The following is a 20,723-nucleotide window of genomic DNA, read 5'->3' on the forward strand; positions in this document are numbered from 1 at the left end:
AATAATTGATCAATGTTCATGTTTTCTCCTGGTCTCTTCCTCCCTGCCAACACAAAGTAAACACCCCTTCATTCTCTCATGATAAACAGATTGCCAGACAGGTGTGCTGAGTCGAACAACACAGAAGGAGATGGGAGAAGAATTGGAGGGGGACATAGAGAGAGAGAGAGAGAGAGGGGAAGTTGAGGTGGAGAGAGATAGAGAGTGGTGGAGAGAGAGGGAGGGAGATGAAACGGGAAGTGGAGGTAGAGATGGAGAGTTCCGCCAGAAGCGAGGTCATCGAGGAGGTGAGAGATTGCGAAGGGACATGAAATGGAGACGGAGTGAGAGAGGTGCAGAGGAGGTAAAAGGAGAGAGAGAGAGAGAGAAGAGGGTCAGGAGTAGGGGAGATGGGGAGGAGTGCTGATGAGGAGAGGAGGGAGATGAAAGAGAGGGAGATGGGGACAGAGATGTGGGTGGGAGAAGATAGCTTTGACTGAGGAGAGAGGAAAAATGAATGGAAAGGGTTTAGAGAAGACAGTGTGTGTGTGTGCGCGCTTTTGCCAGTATTGTGTTAGGCCTATATGTTTGTGTAAGAGGTGGAGGACAGAGAGTGAATGACAGAGGGGGAGGTAGAAAGAGGGTTAGAGACCCTCTCTCTGTCTCTCTCTCTCTCTCTCTCTCTCTGTATCTGTGTGTTTGTCACTAATCCTGCTATGTGCCTCAACCTCATTAGTCAGGCACTCTTATTGTTTAATTATGGGCTGTCTGGCTATCTGGCTGACTGGACAGCTCAGATTATTTTGCTCACACCCACCTTTTACATTTACATTACATTTAGTCATTAGCAGACGCTCTTATTCAGAGCGACTTACAGTAAGTACAGGGACATTACCCCCGAGGCAAGTAGGGTGAAGTGCCTTGCCCAAGGACACAACGTCAGTTGGCATGACCGGGAATCGAACTGGCAACCTTCGGATTACTAGCCCGATTCCCTCACCGCTCAGCCACCTGACTCTCCCTCACTCTTTTAAACGAGTGAAACATTACACACACACCATTTGACCGATTGTTTCTTTGATGAAGTTGTTAGGCCCCTGTCACACTGCTGGGGAACACACACACATGCATGTAATCAGTTATTTCTCTCCGCCCCTGTGGTGAGCATGGATGATTATGAAGACAGTGATAATGACTGCTCCCTAGCTCTGTGTCGGCACGCATGCACACACACACACTCCATTGTCTCTCTCTCTAGGGTATGTATGCTCATCTCTGATGAGACAATGCAAGCTAGGTTTCCTTACGCACACACACACACACACACACACACACACTCACACACACACACCCACACACACACACACACACACCATCTCGTTCCTGTGATCCTGCTGAAACATTCTCTCTCCTCTTTCTGGATCTCTGGTTCCTTTATATCTGCTGTCTTTCGACCAACCTGGAGAAAGGAGGGGAAGAGGGTGTCTGAGAGGAGAGAGGAAGGGAAGAAGACCCGATATGAAGTAAAAAGACATGGTAGTGAAGGAGGGATAGAGATTGTAAGGTGGTCCCCCCCAGTCCCACCCTCCTCATTCCATCACACTTCTCCAGAAGAGCGGTGCACTGTGAAGAGCGCTCTGATTGGGTGACTCACACATGTGCGTCACACCCTGTCACGAGGGGAGGCAAATCTCTCTTTGAGAAAAAGAAATGGGAGAGGTGATGAGGTTTCAGTAACCAGTGTGAGTAGGCCTAATGGACTACCAACAGGAAAGGACAATCTGAACACCAGTGAGTCATGCTGATGGTTGTGGGGTTGGGGGTAAGGGGCAGGGGGGTGACAGAGAAAGAGTGTCTTAACAGTGGAGGTAAGCCTGGTTGGACAGCCCACTGTGTGCCTGCAGGGGGAATTCAGCTACAATGGCTGACTCACTCACATGTATCCCTTTAGAGAGGAGCTCTGACACACACACACACACACACTCACTCCTGTGTTTTAGTCCACCATGCTGAACAGTTCAGTGCACTCACACTCACACTCTGTCTATTAGCTGAATATTACTCTGCCCTGAGTGACTTGCAGCGTGTTACGCTTATCAAATCTGCTCTCTCTCTCTCTCTCTCTCTCTCTCTCTCTCTCTCTCTCTCTCTCTCTCTCTCTCTCTCTCTCTTCTCTCTCTCTCTTCTCCTCTCTCTCTCTCTCCACTCACTCACTCACTCACTCACACACACAGACACACACACACACACACACACACACACACCACAGTGCGTCTGCATGTCTGGTTTGGGATGAACTGACCTCCATGCCAATTTAGCCACAGGCATCACATTACAGCCTGATGCTGCTGATATTTCTCTCTCTCTCTCTCTCTCTCTCTCTCTCTCTCTCTCTCTCTCTCTCTCTGTCTCTCTGTCTCTCTCTCTCTCTCTCTGTCTCTCTCCTTCTCTCGTCTCTCCTCTCTCTTCTCTCTCTCTCTCTCCCTCTCTTCTCTCTCTCTCCGTGTCCTCGTCTCTCTCTCTCTCTCTCTCTCCTCGTCCGTCTCTCTCTCTCTGTCTCTCTCTCTCTCTCTCTCTGTCAGACATCTTTTCAGCCAGTGCCTCAGCCCCCAGGTTACAAAGCCATATTCAGGTGCTGCAGGTGTACGAGGCTTGGGTAGGCGTTCTCCTTGCTGCTGTTCATCAGGGGCCCAGGTACACCGGACAGACAAAGAGGAGGTGATGCCTATTAAACTGGGTGGATGGACCCAGCAATGTTGCTGGGGGCTGCTGGTAGCAAGCTGGCACATTGCATTTTCATATTGTTAGCTTGTTGGAAAGCACCCATTGCTGTGTGTGGGGGAGATGGCTGCTTTGTGCACAAGCTGATAGGAAGGCGTCTCTAGTACTTAATTTGTTGCCAGGTGCATATTTAGAAGTAGCTGATAGAACATCTTAATATCAGTGTTATCAAGCGATGTCCACCGTGGTGTAATTGGCTGGGATCAGGCAGTTTTGACGGCTCATTTATAGATTGCTTTTAGAAATCGAAATCTTTCTGTCTGTCTCTTTCCCTGAAATACAGAAAAAATAAGAACATCACCAAGGCATGTCTACAACCCCCCTAACCCCTCTCCTCTCTCTTTCCTCCCCCCAGCGGCGTGGGTCCCAGCGTGTGAGGGTGGTGCCAGAGGTGGAAGCGTACCCCAATGAGTCTGTGGACCTCAGGTGCCAGTTCGCCCAAGGAGTATCCTCGACGACCAAGCTCACCCAGGTACCAGCAAGGGGAGGGGCAGCCTGTCAGCAAGACTCTGCAAGGGGGGGGAAGCCAGTCGGGATGAAATGTCAACATGGCAAACCGCTGGGGCTGAGGGAATCTGGCGTAAACAGAGCGTGTGAAACCAGCTAGAGGATACTGAGTGCATAGGTCCATCACGTCCCTCACCCCCTCCAGATGCTGTCTGCTCTGTCAAACCCAAGGCTACAGTGGGGGTCAGATGGCTGAGTGGTGAGGGAGTCGGGCTAGTAATCTGAAGGTTGCCAGTTCGATTCCCAGCCGTGCCAATTGACGCTGTGCCCTTGGGCAAGGCACTTCACCCTACTTGCCTCGGGGAATGTCCCTGTACTTACTGTAAGTCGCTCTGGATAAGAGCGTCTGCTAAATGACTAAATGTAGATGTAATGTAATGTACATGGTGTTGTTGTCAAGCTGTTTATTTGTTTTGGCGGAGAATGAGCTGAATTATTTTAGTTGGGGATTGATTTCTCGTTGACTTAGGCTTTGTGTGTGTGTGTTTGTCTGTGTGAGGGAAAGCAGAGGGAGGCTATTAATTTTCTGGGGGTGTTTTTCTTTGTATTTTGTTTTATGCATTGTGTAGTGGCCAACATTGTGGAATTAAAAAGTCTAAAATCGGCTGCATATTGAATACCCCCCCCTCCTCCTCCAGGTATCATGGATATGGGAGCCGATGGAGGGAGAGAAAAGGGAGAACATAGCTGTCTACCACCCCATCTATGGGAAATCCTTCCCAGAATCTCCATTCAGCAACCGTGTGGAGTTCTTGCCCGGGGCCTCTGGAAAGCCCCTCCATCCAAGTCAAACAGCTCAAGATGGCTGACGCTGGCCGCTACACCTGCGAGTTCGCTACCTACCCCAGCGGCAATGAGCAAGGCACCACCACCCTGATCATGCTGTGTAAGTGTGCTCAGTCAGTCGGTCAGCATTTCAGTCAGTCAGTCAGGACAGGTATGTGGGTCTAATTCTGCTCTCAGAGAGACCCGGAGGATCTATGTAATAAAGTGCTCAACATGCACAGTCACGAAACACATCAGGGCGCCACTCCTCCTCCCCACCCCTCCATCTCTATCCTCTTCTCCTTCCTCCCTCTCCACCCCTCCATCTCTATCTTCTTCTCTCCTTCCTCCTCTCCAACCCTCCATCTCTATCCTCTTCTCCTTCCTCATCTCCACCCCCTCCATCTCTATCCTCTTCTCCTTCCTCCTCTCCACCCCTCCATCTCTATCCCTTCTTCTCCTTCCTCCCCCCACTTCTCCTCTCCCTGTCTCTCTCCGTCCCCCTCACCTGTCCTCCTCCACACCTCTCCAGACCGGTCATGGTCTCCATTAACCATGCTGATCTCTGGAGGCCATGAGCCATGGTATGCACAGCAACACACTCATTTGCTTCCTCTCTGTCCTCTGTCTCTGTCTCTGTCTCCTGTCTCTGTCTCTGTCTCTGTCTCTGTCTCTGTCTCTGTCTCTGTCTCTGTCTCTCTCTCTCTCTCTCTCTCTCTCTCTCTCTCTCTCTCTCTCTCTCTCTCCTCTCTCTCTCTCTCTCTCTCTCTCTCTCTCTCTCTCTCTCGTCTCCTCTCTCTCTCTCTCTCTGTCTCTCTCTGTCTCTCTCTGTTTCTCTCTGTCTCTCTCTGTCTCTCTCTGTCTCTCAGCCAAGCCCTAAGAACTCAGCGTCCCCCGGGTGACGGTGCAAGCCGGTACTAAACCGGTGGTGGTGGCCCAGTGTGCCGCGGTGGACGGTAAGCCAGCGGCGGACATCTTGTGGCAGACAACGGTGCCTGGTAACCACAGCATCACGTCCAAGGAGGCGGCCGACGGCACGGTGACCGTGAGGAGCGAGTTCCGGATGGTTCCCACCGCCGCCGACCACGGCAAGGAGCTCACCTGCGTGGTGACGCAGCGCACGCAGGACGTGCCGCAGAGCTTCCCCATGAAGCTGTCTGTGGAGTGTAAGACAACCGCACACACACACACACACAGATATACACACACAACACTCACATGTACACACACACATATATACACACACACACACATACACCCACACACGTACACACCCTCACACACACTCAGATAAACACACACAACAGCCACATATACACACACACACCAACAAACATGCACATCAACACACTCACACACACAACCAAACTAACTGTGCCATAATAACATGCCCCCCCAGACCCTCCCACTGCATCCATCCAGGGCTATGATGAGAACTGGTACAGAGGCCGCAGTGAAGCCACCCTCGTCTGTGAGACAAACTCCAACCCTCCGGCCTCTGTCACCTGGACATCGTGAGTATCCCTCTGTGCATACGCTAGGGATGGGAATCTTTTGGTACCTCACGATTAGACTCGAATCAATTCTTGGGGTCACGAATCGATTAAAAATCGATTCACAATATTTGTTTTCGATTTTTTAATCCCACATTTGTATTTTCATTTGAATTAAAAAATAAATACATAACATTACAAAAACACATTTTTATCAATGTGAAGCGCCAGAAGACTGAATCGCAATTCAAATGTGAATCGATTTTTCCCCTCACCCCTTATACACGCACACACACATACACTTGCACACAGAGACACACACTCCATTACCTTTTGTCTCGCTACCTCTCCAACACACGCATACACATGAACGCACACACGTACACACACACCCATTCATGTGGTTCACACACCCTGTCGCTTCCGTCCCCCCCCTCCAGCCTGTCCGGGCCCATGCCCGACACGGTGCGGATCGAAGGGAACCGGTTAATTGTGCGGACGGTGGATGAGACAGTCAACACCACCTTTGTTTGCGAGGTGAAGAACCGGTTGGGCGTGGGCAAACACCAGTTAACCACTATTGTCATTGGTGAGTTACACACAGACACCAACATGCACACATGCGCACACACACACACACACACACACACACACACTGGGATCAGGGCTCGACTCTCAGTCTGTCAGCTGTCTGCTATGCTGGGTGCTGCAATGTCAATCAGTCAATTAGTCTGTGCCACAAGTACCACAATGGGAGTAGAACTCTGTTGGTGTGAGCCAGGTTGCCGGGAGTTTTCCTTCCTTCCTTCCTTCCTTCCTTCCTTCCTTCCTTCCTTCCTTCCTTCCTTCCTTCCTTCCTTCCTTCCTTCCTTCCTTCCTTCCTTCCTTCCTTCCTTTCTTGCTTCCTTCCTTCCTTCCTTCCTTCCTTTCTTGCTTGCTTGCTTGCTTGCTTCCTTTCCTTCCTTCCTCCTTTCTTCATATGTAACATCTTTAGCATTGCTCCGTGCCTCTTCTATTCCCCTTACTCTTGGTTTCTAATAAAAGTCTGCTTCGTCCGCATGCACTGTCAGCTGGTTTAGTGGTGTTCAGTCGTTTCTAGTGCTTTGCTTTGTGTGCTGGATGATAATGTTGGGAGAAAATATAATTTGGGGTAAGAGTGATCATCCCTGCTGGGTTGGGGGATAATGCATGCAGTGGTACTTTCTCCTCCTCTGGTGTCGTGCTCCCTCACACTGATCCAGTCCTTCACTACTCGCTGGCCTGCTAAGGCCCCACCTCATCTTCACTACACAGTCAGGAAGTACAGTATACTACTCTGTCTACCTCACTTGGAGGAAGCGTACTACTCTGTCTACTGCACTTAACAGGGAGTGTACTGTTCAGGGGACCTCACCTACCAGGAAGTGTACTGTTCAGGGGGCCTCACTTAACACTAAGTGTTGTACTCTTGTGTCTACCTGTGGGGACTACAGCAGTGTTAGTGAGAGAGTGGAGGTGTGTAGAGGCGTTCCTCACGAGGTAGTGCAAACAAGGGTGATCCGAGGCATCACTACTTTTAGAATCCGTGGGAATCCTGACGAGAAATCTCACAGTGTCGTTTTAGAGAACAAAGGGTCTCTGTGGGCACACACACGCGCATGTACATGCACACACACACATACACACACAGTAGTACAGCCAGGAAATGTGTAGGAGGTGGAGAAGTGAGCATTTTTCTGCTGCTCTTGCCAACTGTCTTATCTGAGAAGGCTGGTACTGTATCCCCCCACCACACACACACACACACACACACACACACACACATACACCCACACACACACAATCATTCCTGAGACAGGCAGAAAGTGTCTTATTCAGACTAACCTTGTCCTTGACAGATTGGTGATGTGTAATGACACAGTAGTAGGAGATAGTAGATAGATTGTAGTTTGAGATGGTCCATGTAGGACTGTAGAACTATGAAGTACATTGTCACTTTACACAGGTTACTGTACATTATGACCTTGAATAAATGAAACAAGTACATGGAATTTTATTTTGAAGGAACCACTGTGGAGTTCTTTCTTTGCTGTGGTAGGGATAACACCTTTAGTTTTTGAGTGAGGACCACAACAGCGCAAGCACTCACCTGTTAATTCCACTTCTAAGCCTCTTAAAACCTCCTCTGTTCTAGTAAAGCACAGATGAAAGTGTTGGGTTGTTTATCTCTGTGTGTGTTTGTATGCATGCGTGTGTGTGTGTGTGTGTGTGTTAAGCACTTGGCTGGTTGTGATGGTAACGAGCATTGACAGAGTTGTGGAGTTCTAAAGTGTGAAATAGTGTTACTCTTCCGGTTGGAGAGGAGATGAGCGAGTAGTATGGGAGGGGAGGGCACGGTGCAAGTCTTTCTCTCCCACTCCAGGGCTCTCAGGGCAGGGCCAGGTCGACATACCAGCTGGAGCTGTACACAGAGGGAGTTGGGGGGTGGAGAGAGACAGGAAAGGAGAGAGAGGAGGAGAGAAAGAGAGAGAAATGTCCTCTGTAACTGTCTGCGATGAATCGGGTGTTGTATTCAAAGGAGGGGCGGTGAGGTAGCGACCCTCCCTCCCTCCCTCCAGTTCCTCTCTTCCCAGTCCAGCTGGCCCCGGGGCTGTGCTCCATTGTCACTGCACTCTGGACCTGTACAGAGCACACTGGCCAATGGCACAGGCACTTCCTGGAACGCCGGGGGCCAGCCAGCCAACCAGATGCCCCCAGGGTGGCCCAGAAAGCTGACAGAGAATCAGATAAAATGTCTGTATCTAGCTGATTTAGGGGCTGAGTCGGACAGAGTTGTAGCAGGCTACAGCCTGTAGAATCAGATGGCCCTCTTGCCTGGTTACAGCCTTGAATGGAGCGAGGAGAAGAAGCCTCTCTGCACAGACAATGGAGGCTCCACTTTACATGTACATGTGAATGATGCAAGGGTATGTGATGTTCCAGTCACGGTTCACCCTTCAGTCTGTGAGGTATCTCTATGTCATGGCCGGTTGAAACACCATGAAAGATCGATGCGCAATTGAATGCGAGTTGAGCGCTACCTGGCACAAAGCTTAGGAGTGTGTGCGTGTGTGTGTGTGCAGTAGAGTGTGTGCGCATTTTTTTTTTCATTGGCTGAATGCGTAACTTTTTTACAGTAGAGCTAGGTTGTGAGAGTTTAGGTGCTGTGGCCTGGGCTTGCTAGTTTCTACTCACTTCATCCATAACCCCTGCCAAGTGTGGCTGAGCTGGATTCAGTTTGGAGGCCAGAACCTCCCTCTCCATCTACACATCTCTCTTTGCTCTGCCTGTTTGACATTCAAAGAGCATTGGAATGACATGTCTACTAGGTGTGTGTGATCACCTATTCTTGTGTGGTGGACAGGACCATGATTACAACATTACATACAGACGACAAAAAGACAAATGCTCTTCCTAATGGTTTTTCATTTCCTCAGTCTTGGAACTGTGAATGTTTTCCATGCCTGGCAGGCATGTCCTGACTCGTATTAGTGTGTGTGCTGCTACAGATTTCTATCCTGGAGGTCATGAAGCCACTTTTCAATTAGCCAGTAGGGGTGTTAGGTTATCTGCAGGAGGGAGAATTGAGAAAGGGGGAGGGTGGGGAGGAGGTGGGAGATGCGGGGGGGGGGGGGGGGGGGGGGGAGTTAGAGGGCTGGAGAGAGCTTGTAAGCCCGCTGTAATCCTCCAGGACTTGAATTGTTTTAGCTTTCCCCTCCTTTCTCCTTCGTTCCCCCGATCCTCCTCTCTCCCCCGCCGTCGGGCCTCTCTCTCTCTGCTCTGCTCTGAAAGAATAAAGCTGATCCACAATCTCTTACGTCTCTCTGTCCCCACCTCCCTTCTTTCTCCCTTTCTTATCCTATCCCCCACTCGCTCATTTGTCTCCTTGCATATTCACCCTATTTCTGTCTGTCTCCATCCCTCCATTAATCCACCCCTCTCTTCTGTGGCCCCATTTTGTACTCCCCCCACCACAAACTGGCCCAGTTACAGGAGAGGAGAAAAGAGAAATGGTAAAGAGGGAAAGAGAGAGACAGAATAGGCGAAAAAGAGCATGGAAAAAGAGGGAAGGAGGAGGCCCCTCTCCTCTCCTTTCTCCTCTATCGGTAGCCTACGTCTGGATCCAATCAGCTGGGCCGATGTGCTCCAGTTGACTTTCCCTGAGAAGCCAGTGCTGGCTGGCAGGCTAGCCCAGCGTGATGGCTCAGTAGCAGGAGAGCACTCAGACAGGCTGAGACCCACACTGGCATACTGCACCAGCTTTAGACACTTCATTAACAAGGGCATACGTGGGTGAGCCCTCTGGTAAAAGGCGTGAGGTAGCTAACTAAACATCGACGTTTGGAGTTCTTACGGTACATAAGCGATATGTTTGCAGATAGCAGAGTATATGTCGGGTTAGAAATAACGTTTCCCTTTTGAAACGGATTGTAAAATCGATTGTCCCAGTCGTTCCGTGGGCGGATTTGTTTCGAGTTCATGACAGCACAGAGGTGCTTCTCATGACGGGGGCAGTAACTGGGGTTTTTTGGTGAACTGGCTTGCAGAGCTCCAGCTCTGAGGTTTACATTCTTGTGGTGTTGTGTCAGAGAGGGAGGCGGCCAAGCCTGGATCTGGTCTTCATCCTTCACACACACACATGCACGCATGCACAAACAAACCATGCATTTACACACACACACACACACACACACACACACACACACACACACACACACACACACACACACACACACACAGACACGCATGCACACACAAACACATACTGTACACACAGGCACATCCACACGCTCAAACACATGCAGATGCAAACAGAGTGTGTGTGTGTGTGTGTGTGTGTGTGTGTGTGTGTGTGTTGTGACTCAAAGCAGGGGTTGTCACCAGGGGATCCTTCACTTCTGTCGGGGGTCTGGCATTGAAGAGCTCAATTATTGAAGAAATAGGGAAGCAAAGCTCTGTATGTGTGTGCGTGTTTATTAGATTATCTAGGGTGGATGGGTACGGAATTAGATGTAAAAGATAGCACTGAATGAAACACCAGGAAATGCTTTTCATGCATTTATTGTGTGCGTGCGTGCGTGTGAGAATCTGTATATGCATTAGTTCAATCACATCTGCTTGCTCTCAGAAAACTTCCAGTTACCACTTTGTATCTCAGGAAAAGAGGATGAAATAGACAAACAGCTGAGTAGCAGAGAGAGATCGAGGAAGAGAGAGAGAGGGTTTTCTTTCTTCTCTTCTGTGGTGTGTGAGTGGTAGTGTATTTTTCATCTGGTTTCCTGCATGACTGAATGGTGGGGGGAATTGAGAATGATTTCAGGAAATGTCGTTCCTGAGGGGAGACCTGAATGAGGCGTGATTGAGGATTGATATCGTCATGGTAACACAAGGTGGTCGCGTGATTGTGTGTGTGGGAGGGGGGGGGGGGGAAGAATGGTGAGGAGGTAACTGGCTGTAACAGCTATTTAGTTGATTCTATGGGCCTGCATGTTGGCAAAACCATTCCTCCTCACCCTCCTTCTCTCCTCATTCCTCCTCACCCTCCTTCTCTCCTTATTCCTCCTATCCCTCCTTCTCTCCTCATTGCTCCTCACCCTCCTTCTCTCCTCATTCCTCATCACCCTCCTTCTCTCCTCATTCCTCCTATCCCTCCTTCTCTCCTCATTGCTCCTCACCCTCCTTCTCTCCTCATTGCTCATCACCTCCTTCTCTCCTCATTCCTCCTCGCCCTCCTTCTCTCCTCATTCCTCCTCACCCTCCTTCTCTCCTCATTCCTCCATCCCCGACCTCAGTGTCTCAATTCATCCCCTGTTCAAAATCTCACTCACCTAATTGTAACTGAGATGGTTGTTCATTTGCCTGTGTGTGTGCATGTTTGTGTGTGTGTGTGTGTGCTTGGACTTGAATCTCTTCACATGACAGTGATCTAGGCAGTGATATAAGCCCCCTGTGTTCTGTCATTTTTATCACCCTATGGTGTTCATTTAGAGATGATCACTCTCCTCTCTCTTACCCTACCCCTCTCGCTCCATCCCTCCTTCCCTCACTCCTTCCCCCTCCTCTCATCCCATGATGTGCACGACAATCCCTCCAGGTCCGCTGTCTCATCCATTTGGCCCTGTGTGTGTGTGTGTGTGGGCCCTGTGTGTGTCCAGATTGGAGTGGCTCAAGCAATGTGTATTGGATGTGTTCCTGGGTTACAGCAGGACAGCAGCTTAACTAACTGACCAATTTAGACCATGGGGTGAGGAGTGGGAAGGGGCTGGAGGGCTGGGAGGGGATGAGGGCGGTGTTGGTAGATAGCGTTTGCTCAGTACGCAGACGACTGTGTGTTCTCCATGCATGACTACCATACTGTAGTTCTAACTAAAGTGGTATAGTCACACCTTACCTCACCTAGATCTATCTACCTCTCTCCTTATCTCTGTCCATTCATCTGCTCGTCCGTCTGTCCCTCTGTGTTTCACACCGTCTGGTCCCAGCCTAGACTTGGTCACATTGGCAGGAAACGTATTACTCTCCTATTTCTGTTTCAATCTCAACTGAAACAAGATTGGACAAAATGGCAAACTTGGCTCACACCAAACCTAGGAGTGTACAAGGGACCGTAGAGCTGGGCGCACAAAAGGGGGGGTTGGCGTCAAAAACTGGCAACCCAGCTGGGGGGAGGAGCCCTGACCCCATGAAAAAATAAAAAAAATAAAAACGTTGACATCACTGACGTCACAGACTGATGACATCATCTCACTGCACCCTCAAGAACTACAACAGTACTGCTACCACTGCTGCTGTGGAGTGCCAACTAAAACCAAACGAGCACCCCCCATCCTCCCTCCTCCCATTTGTTGTCCCCCCCCCCCCACCCCCTCTGCAGAGCCCTCGGTGAACCCGTCCAGTGCAGGGGTGGTGGCTGGGGCCATCATTTCCAGCATCCTTGCCCTCCTATTGGTCGGTGCTCTCATCGGCGTCCTCATCAACTGTAGCCGTCGGCAACGGCGTGCTGGAGGAGGTTACCCTGGCAATGGTGACTTGGCAGGCGGAGCCTACGGCAACAAGGCTCGTCTCTTTGGCTCCGGCAAGAATGGAGGGGCGGGGCCTAACAACAACGGCCCCATTTATACATACCGGGAGAACCAGCTGGGGGCGCTAGGAGATAAGGCTAGCAACTACCGCACGACCGGTACCGGAACCGACCCCGCCCCATCGGCCCACAACATCCTTCTCAGCAGCGAGATGGACGAGGTGGAAAGGAGGAAGTTCAATCATTGCCTCGACGACAGCCTGGAGGAGGAGGAGGAACGCTACGACAGCTTTGGTGTCAACATGGCGACGGCCTATCATATCGGGCGGGGCGACGAGGAGATGGCCGTTTACCTAGACGACGACATGGAATCTCAGAGGGACGGCTCTGTCATCTCCCGGACGGCCATCTATGTGTGATCAGGCCACCAGGGAACGAGAGAGATAGAGAGAGAGAGAGAGGACCCCGCAACACTGCCTTCTACCCTAAAGCTCCACTATCTAGCTCTGTCTGCTGCTGCATCTCCATCCATCCTCCCTCCATCCTGCACGACGCACACTTTCACCACACTCATCACGCTTTTCTACGAACAAGAAAACGAGACAATAAAAAGATACGTTGTTCATCTTAAAACACTGACTGGTGATGGAGGGATGGATGTCGTACGTATCAATGCACTGAAGGTCTGCACTGATTTAGATGTGTTGAGGGAAAAGTGATGAAAACACAGAAGAAGAAAGAAACGTACTGTCATGTCATTGTTGTACAGTGCTGCTCACCACCAGAAATGACCTCTGTGTTCCCGGCTGCTTCTCCGGCTGAGCAATGTGGTCGGACATGATGTTTGGTGGTGTGACGGAGTGGACATGTTTGACTCGTCATGGAGACTGAACATGGGGCCATCGTAGCCTTGGTTACTGCTTCAAGACTTACTGTTCTTCTCCTCCCGGGGTAGAGGGCGGGATGGAGACACATTTCCGCGCATGCGCACACACACACACACACACACACACACACAGACACATAATCTTCAAGATCTTTCTTCATCCTGACCAAGGAGTAGAGGGGGGTTCAGATACAAGTGGTCAAAGCTGTGTGTGTATCTCTACCTGTCTGTCTGTCTGTCTTGTCTATTCTCGGAGAGATGTTGTGTAACTGTGTTGTATCATCACAGATTCTTCAGCACCCTCAAGGCGGAGGGGGTGGGTGGGGGTGGGGTGGCAGTGCAAATCTACATTTACTGTCAATGAGTCATAAACTAGATATGATGAACATGTGTTGTCAGTCTCACAAAGTGTGTCTCCCACTCCATTTCACAAATGCAGCACATATCAATCTCGCTCTCTGTTCCATCAGATTTCTGTATTTAGTTTCAGTATCATACTGTGTGATGGGATGGGTGATATTTAGGTTGGGAAGGTGGGGTAGGCCAAACAAACTCCTTTATCCACAGGGCCAACTAGCCAGCCAGACAGTCAGCCAGGTTGACAGTCAGCCAGGTTGACAGTCAGCCAGGTAGACAGTCAGCCAGGTAGACAGTCAGGGGAATACCCCCTATCCACATGCTGAGTGACTGGCTCCTGTAACAAAGCCTGACATCTGCCCGGCGACAGGCGACACCTAGTTGCCTGCTAGACAGACACTGGGTGTTTTGTCAGTCCCGCTAATTAATGCAGAAAGTCTATAGCACCTCTATTCGGTCCCTGATTACCAGCTACAGTAGCTATTTGATCAATCAAGCACCACACGATAGCTCTCTTTCTAATGGAAATACATGTATTTTAAGCTCCCAAAACCCAGCGAACTGGCAGGATATTAGATATTTTCGTATTCCCCCTCTACCCTTTATTATTATATATTTTCTTTTGCTCAATACAAGCCATTCTGGATGTAATGTTTAATTCAGAAACTGGCATGAGAGTGTGACATTATTCTGGGGAGGGTGGCAGGGGAGGATGCAGGTACTGGATCATGCTCATATTGAACTCTCCTGATGAAACCAGCTAAGCCTCAGAATTAGACACGAGCTACACCACACACGCACCCACCCACGCACACACACACACACACACACACACGGAGGAACGCAACCTGGAACCCTAACAAAGTGGGAGCTCCAGATAAGGCTTGTTGGGTGTTAGTGTAGAACATGCGCCTGCCTGGTGCATTTCTCCAGAAAAGGCTGATAGCCACCTAGTTGGCTACGCTAATCCGTCTGGAGACCCAGTATTTTTAGCTGTGATATGAACACATCGTTACCCTATTAAAAGCACATTTAATATGCCTTCTAAGTATGTGTATGGGCGTGGTTAATTTGCGCATGTGTCTGCGTGAGGGTCATTTGTATGCATCTTTGGTAATGTTTGTGTGTTTGGTAACGTGTGTGTGTGTGCGTGTGTGTAAGGGTTATCTTGGTACATGTGTTAGGGAACCATTAGGGCTAAGCCTGCCTGCATATGAGTTTTAGATTCTAGGAGACTGCAGACTTGACACGCTGCCAGACATGGAAAGAGGCCTGATTCACCCCACAGTGTATTCTGCTTCCGGATTAGCAATGTTCACTTTAGAGAATCGTCCGTGTGTGTGTGAGTGCTAGAGTGTGTATTTGTACTTGCCACTTTCACAGACCAGATTTAGGTTGCTCAGATTTGTGTGTGTGTGTGTGTGTGTGTGTGTGGGTGGGTGTGCAGGCAGCCCACCCCATGCTGATTCCCATTGCATTAGGCTAACATGCTGAAGTTACTTATCATAATGTCCTCCATATGCATGTCTAAGGCCTATCATTACAGGATATGTGACTCACTCATCACTCATCACTTTCCCAGACCCAGGACACAGAGAACAAGGTGCACACATACAAACACACATACATACACACACACACACAGACACACAGCTGAATTTCAAATACCATTGACAATACGGTAAGCCTCATTCAGACTTTGGAATTCTCGAGTTTTACGATCTGGGAATCCCATAATCTTAGAATGTGTTCTGTTCCACATTCCACGGGTTCTGTCTGCAAATAGAATCTTGCAAAATGTGGACATGGAATGTGGAGCACAGCCTGTGTTTTTAAGCCCCTCTCAGAATACAGTATAGTCTGAAGGATACAATAATATCACAACACCATCATTTGTGTTGGCCGTCCAGGCTGTCAGTGTAAATAACCTGGCCCCTCAACTGGTCTGTCTTGTTGGTTGATATCAAAATCTGATCACTTGAACACTTAATTGCATTATCACAGTTGTGTTCCATATGATGTTTGTGAGACCGGGTATTGTTTAATACTTTTATTACTGAGTGATGAAAGTTATGTTCTAACGTGAGGTGTTGGTTGTGTGTAAACTGGGATGTACAGTAGGCTGTCTATGTAAGATAATTATGAAAGTGTGTATTTATCTACAAGAGTCCCTGTGAAAGATAAGATGTTATTTATAACTGATGTAAATAGCAGTGAAATGGTCAATTAACAGACACATAAAAAGAAGACAAGTTTCTTTCAACTTGTCAGCTCTTTCTCTCTTTCTCTTCTCTTGCCACCTCTCCATCTCTCCCTCTTTTTCACTCCTTACATCTCTCCTCGCCCTCCTCACTTTCTCCATCTCTCCCTTTCTCTCTTTCCCTCTCTCGTTCCCTCCCTCCCCCTGCTCTCCATCTGTTATTAAGATGAAAGAGCGAGTGAGCCGGACTCTGCAGGGCTTTAAAAGCCCTGTGATCCCTCCTCCAGCAGACACGGAGCACATTTGATGTTATGTTATTGAGGGATGGGTGATGGTGCTGCTTGTTAGGACCATGTCAAAATAATACAGTGTAATTTTTCTGCCACACATTTCCCAGCCACGGCCCATGGACGTTTATTTTTAAAAACCCTAAATGGGTCACGTCATCTCCGTAAATTCTTGTCCGGCTTCAAAAATATAAAGACAACCAAACAAAGCCTTAAATGTCCTCCTCCCGCTCCTCATGTTTCTCCTGGTTGTACATAGTATAAATAAATCATCGTGCAGCATCACTAATGTATGTGGACACGTGCAGGCTCTGCGTTCTCTGCCTGCCAGGGGCAGCTTGCTGAATGAAAACGCATTGGTGGCTATTGTTCTTTCTTGTTTCGCTTTTTTTTTGTTTTTTTACAATGTTGACAAAAATGTACCCTACAATGATATTACAATGGTTCTGGTCAGAGCCGGGCCAGCTGACACTGTTCCGCTCTCTGTCACTGTCATTTTACCGCGGGTTTAAATATGCTGTGGCTCACCGTTGCCGTGGTGTTTTCGTTTGAAATCTGTCGCCCGGGCTTCTTTCTGTCACATTATTTTTGTATTCTGGTGTTCATATTAAAGTGTGATGGGTTTATAAATATGACCAGCCTCATCGAAGATATTCTGTGTCTCAAGGGAATATTTTTTTCAACTGCGATTTTAACGATGTTTCTCTTTTAACTACACATTCATACATCTGAATATTTATTACAGTAAATATCTATTTTTGAATTAGTTAATAATCCATATATAGACCCACTGCAGTTTCTTTATCTACATTAGATGTCTGACATGTCCACTATATAGAAACCTTTTGGGTCCAGCTGGGTCTCAATTACTTACTTTTACTGTATAAAATACACTGAACCCAGAGCATGGTTTCTCCCTGTACTGCTCAGGTGGTAGCACAGTGCATAGTCCAAAGTCCATTGATTCAGATGTTTAATTCCCATGGGTGCCTCGCAAACATCCCTGAAAAATATATCATATACCCGCTCTAGTTTTTTGAGCATGTGCTGTTAGACTGTGTAGAGCTAAGTAGGTAGACACAGTGCCGTGCCACACATACATAGCTAGACTATCAGTATGTGAAACAGACAGAGCTGGAGAGAGAGTGTTTTACTGTGTAGAGTCCTCTCTCGTCCCACTCCTGTCGCCTTGACTACGTCTCAGTGCTGCACTTTGTCATCCTCGCTCTCAACTGTGGGTTTGATTGCTCATGACTGCGAGTCCCGGACCTATCGCCGGCGGGTTGAGTTTGGCGAGAAAGAACAGACAGTCTACCAGGTGGGGAGAAAGGGAGAGAGAGCAAGAATGAAAGAGTGATAGAATGAGAATGAGAGAATCAAGGAGGAAGAGAGTGAGAAGAAAGGAAGACAAAGAGAAAGATGTAAAGATTGAAGAGCCCAAGACCAGGAATCCTGAAAGATTCAGTTGACCTAAAGGAGAAATCAGCTGTTTGTAGATGAGGGATAATCACATCCTGCTCTCGTTGTTCCCCAAGCACGAAACAGACCCCACTCACCAACAGAACAATGGATCTGAGAGACCAAACACATTCGTTTTCCCTGTGTTTAGAGAGATGAGAGGGTGAGAGAGGAAAGGGTGAGAGATAGAAAACTACAGTACAGAAGACAGGCAGTATGTGGGATTTGAACCACCCCACTAGGCACATGGGATTCAACCCCATCTGTATCTCACAAAGACAGGCAAGACACCAAACCACCCCTTCTCCATGTATTTACAACACAGAACAATCAGCTTGGCAACTGAAGTGTTCTGCTTCACCAGACTACCCACCACCTTCCGTACGCACGTGCCTCCCTGTGTGACAGGTAGAGCGTATCTAGGTCGAGCCATCGGAAGGTGAAGAATTGTGACAGGTTTAGACAATTTGTGTAGTCTTACCTCAGCCCATCACAGCGGAGCGATGGCAATTTGTTGTGTCTGCGCGTGAGGCCTGGACCCATCTGGCGCCTAACGACTTCACCGCCTCTCACGGATGCTGTTTCCTGTGCTTTTGCGTCGCGGAAGAGTCACAGAAATTATTTGTTGTTATCTAGGCCTGTGCGTTTGTGTGTGTGTGTATGCTCTTGACTGTCAGATAAAAGCTTTTTTGATTGTTTTTTACATTCAGAGGTCAGCTGGCTGAGTGGCATTTGACAAGTCAGAAGACCAATTCAGTATGTAATTCTTGTGATTGAATATATACGGTTTCCTTGTTGAAGAAACAACACAACACACTACCAAAGTCAAATGCAGAGTGTTAATAATTTGAACCAGAACTGCAGGCTTCCCATTAGTAATATTTCTTTGTTCTATTCTTTGTGTAATGCCAGTGTTTATAAAGCCCATCTCCAGCAAGCAAAAATGTTTGTTTTTTTGCTGACCTGTAAATGTTGTTTAAACATGGACTCAGTTTCAACTGTATTTAGCCAATCTAGCTCACCTCCATAGAAACCAAACCCTGAGGCTGTCTGCAGGACCTGATAGCCCTGTGTGTGTGTGTGTTTGTGTGTGTGTGTGTGTGTGTGCTTATCTGCCTTACTGCCCTCCCCACTATTGACAGGCCCCTAATGGCCATGTCTGTCTTGGTTTAATGGACAGGCAGTAGTGTGGATGCCCACAGGGGTCCTCCACTACGGATGTGTGTCAAGCCCTTGGGCCTCCTTTTCTCCTCTCCTCTTCACTCCTCTTCTCTCCTGTCCATCACCTCCTCTCCACTACTCCTTCGTGTCCTCTCCTCCTGCTCTCCTCTCCTGTCTACCACCCCCTCTCCTCCTCCTCGTCCTCTCTTTCTGCTCTCCTCAGTCTGAATGGATTGACACAGATGGATGGTCAAAGGCCTAGGGCAGCTTGGGCACTCTCCTGGTTGTCCTCAGACTGACAAGCTGGGGGTGATGGAGGTTAGGAGGGGAAGGGAGAGAACACGAGGCAGGGACGGAAGGGGAAAGGGATTTCCTGGCTTCTCTCCAGTGTCTGGATTGAGACAAAGACTGGGACGAGCAACATACCTTACATCCTTTGTCTCTTTCCCTGCCTCTGCCTCTACCCATGCTTCTGCCTCTATACCTGCTTCTGCTGCCATACCTGGTTCAGCAGCTATCCCTCCTTCTATCCCTCCTTCTACATTTACATTTATGCATTTAGCAGATGCTTTTATCCAAAGCGACTTCCAAGAGAGAGCTTTACAAAAGAGCATAGGTCACTCACTGATCATAACAACGAGATAGCCCCAAACAAACGTTCTGAATCCTCTGGAGAGGGCGGGTTGCGCATGCTGGGAGACCGGCGAGCAGCGAGTTTCAGTAGTCCAACTTTGAGAGGACAAGTGCTTGGACTAGCAGCTGGGTGGAGTGCTCAGACAGGTATCGCCTGATCTTCCGGATGTTGTAGAGGGTGAATCTACACGACCGGGAGACCGCAGCAATGTGGGCCGTGAGGGAGAGCTCGTCCTCCATGGTCACCCCGAGGTTCCTGGCAGAGGATGAAGAGGTCACCGTCGCCGATCCCAGGGTGATTGAGAGATCGTGGGAGATGGACGGTTTGGCCGGGATGATGAGGAGTTCTGTTTTGGCAAGGTTCAGCTGGAGGTGGTGCTCGGTCATCCAGGCGGAGATGTATATGAGGCAGGCCTCGATCCTAGCTGAGATCCCCGGATCAATCGGGGGGAACGACAGGTACAGCTGCGTGTCGTCAGCATAGCAGTGGTAGGAGAAGCCATGGGAGGTGATGATTGGTCCAAGCGAGGTGGTGTAGAGGGAGAAGAGGAGGGGTCCAAGGACGGAGCCCTGTGGGACACAAGTGGAGAGCTGGCGGGAGGGCAGTTTCTGTGGAGTGGCCAGTCTTGAAGCCCGATTGGTTGGGGTCAAGCAGGTTGTTCTGAGAGAGGAAGTTTCCTTCTATCCCTCCTTCTAGCCCTGCTTCTATCCCTCCTTCTATCCCTCCTTCTAGCCCTGCTTCTATCCCTCCTTCTATCCCTACTTCTATCCCTCCTTCTATCCCTGCGTCTATCCCTGCCTCCATTTCCGCCTCTGCTCAAGTCACACTTAATGCGTCGCAGAACCTTTGACACAGTTCAAGTCTTAAACTTTAATGAGGCAATTCTTTTTTTTCTTCATTACTGTGATCCTGTCTTTCCTTTCTCACAAAGGTGAGGTGTGAAGGTGTGACCACAGGGTGGAGATATTTACAGTAAAGAAGTGTGGAGATGTATTTCTTAACTAGACAGCTTCTCTTGTCTACCTCGTTAGCTTCCTCCTGGGCTCAGAAACACATGACTCCGCAGAGCAGCAGTGTTCCAGAGGTTTCTCTCCTCCTCTTGATAATTATACAAGCAGTTCTTATTTCTGCTGATGATCCTCCCATGGCTTCAGCCTCAGCCATGTGTTATGTGTC

At 49.0% G+C, this 20,723-nt stretch overlaps 1 protein-coding gene across 1 annotated transcript; it reads left to right on the forward strand.

The window, feature by feature from the left end:
- The first annotated feature begins 251 nt into the window (after nucleotides 1-251).
- On the forward strand, nucleotides 252-13,019 carry pvrl2l (PVR cell adhesion molecule related 2 like). Its single transcript, XM_067256268.1, is given in 9 exon segments — nucleotides 252-287; nucleotides 3,116-3,232; nucleotides 3,906-4,022; nucleotides 4,024-4,157; nucleotides 4,907-4,928; nucleotides 4,931-5,198; nucleotides 5,432-5,546; nucleotides 5,966-6,114; nucleotides 12,418-13,019. Coding segments are annotated over 9 exon segments (1,524 nt in total). The 3' UTR covers nucleotides 12,984-13,019.
- Nucleotides 13,020-20,723: the final 7,704 nt, after the last annotated feature.

This window comes from Osmerus mordax, chromosome 18, assembly GCF_038355195.1.
Source record: "Osmerus mordax isolate fOsmMor3 chromosome 18, fOsmMor3.pri, whole genome shotgun sequence".
NCBI lineage: Eukaryota > Metazoa > Chordata > Actinopteri > Osmeriformes > Osmeridae > Osmerus > Osmerus mordax.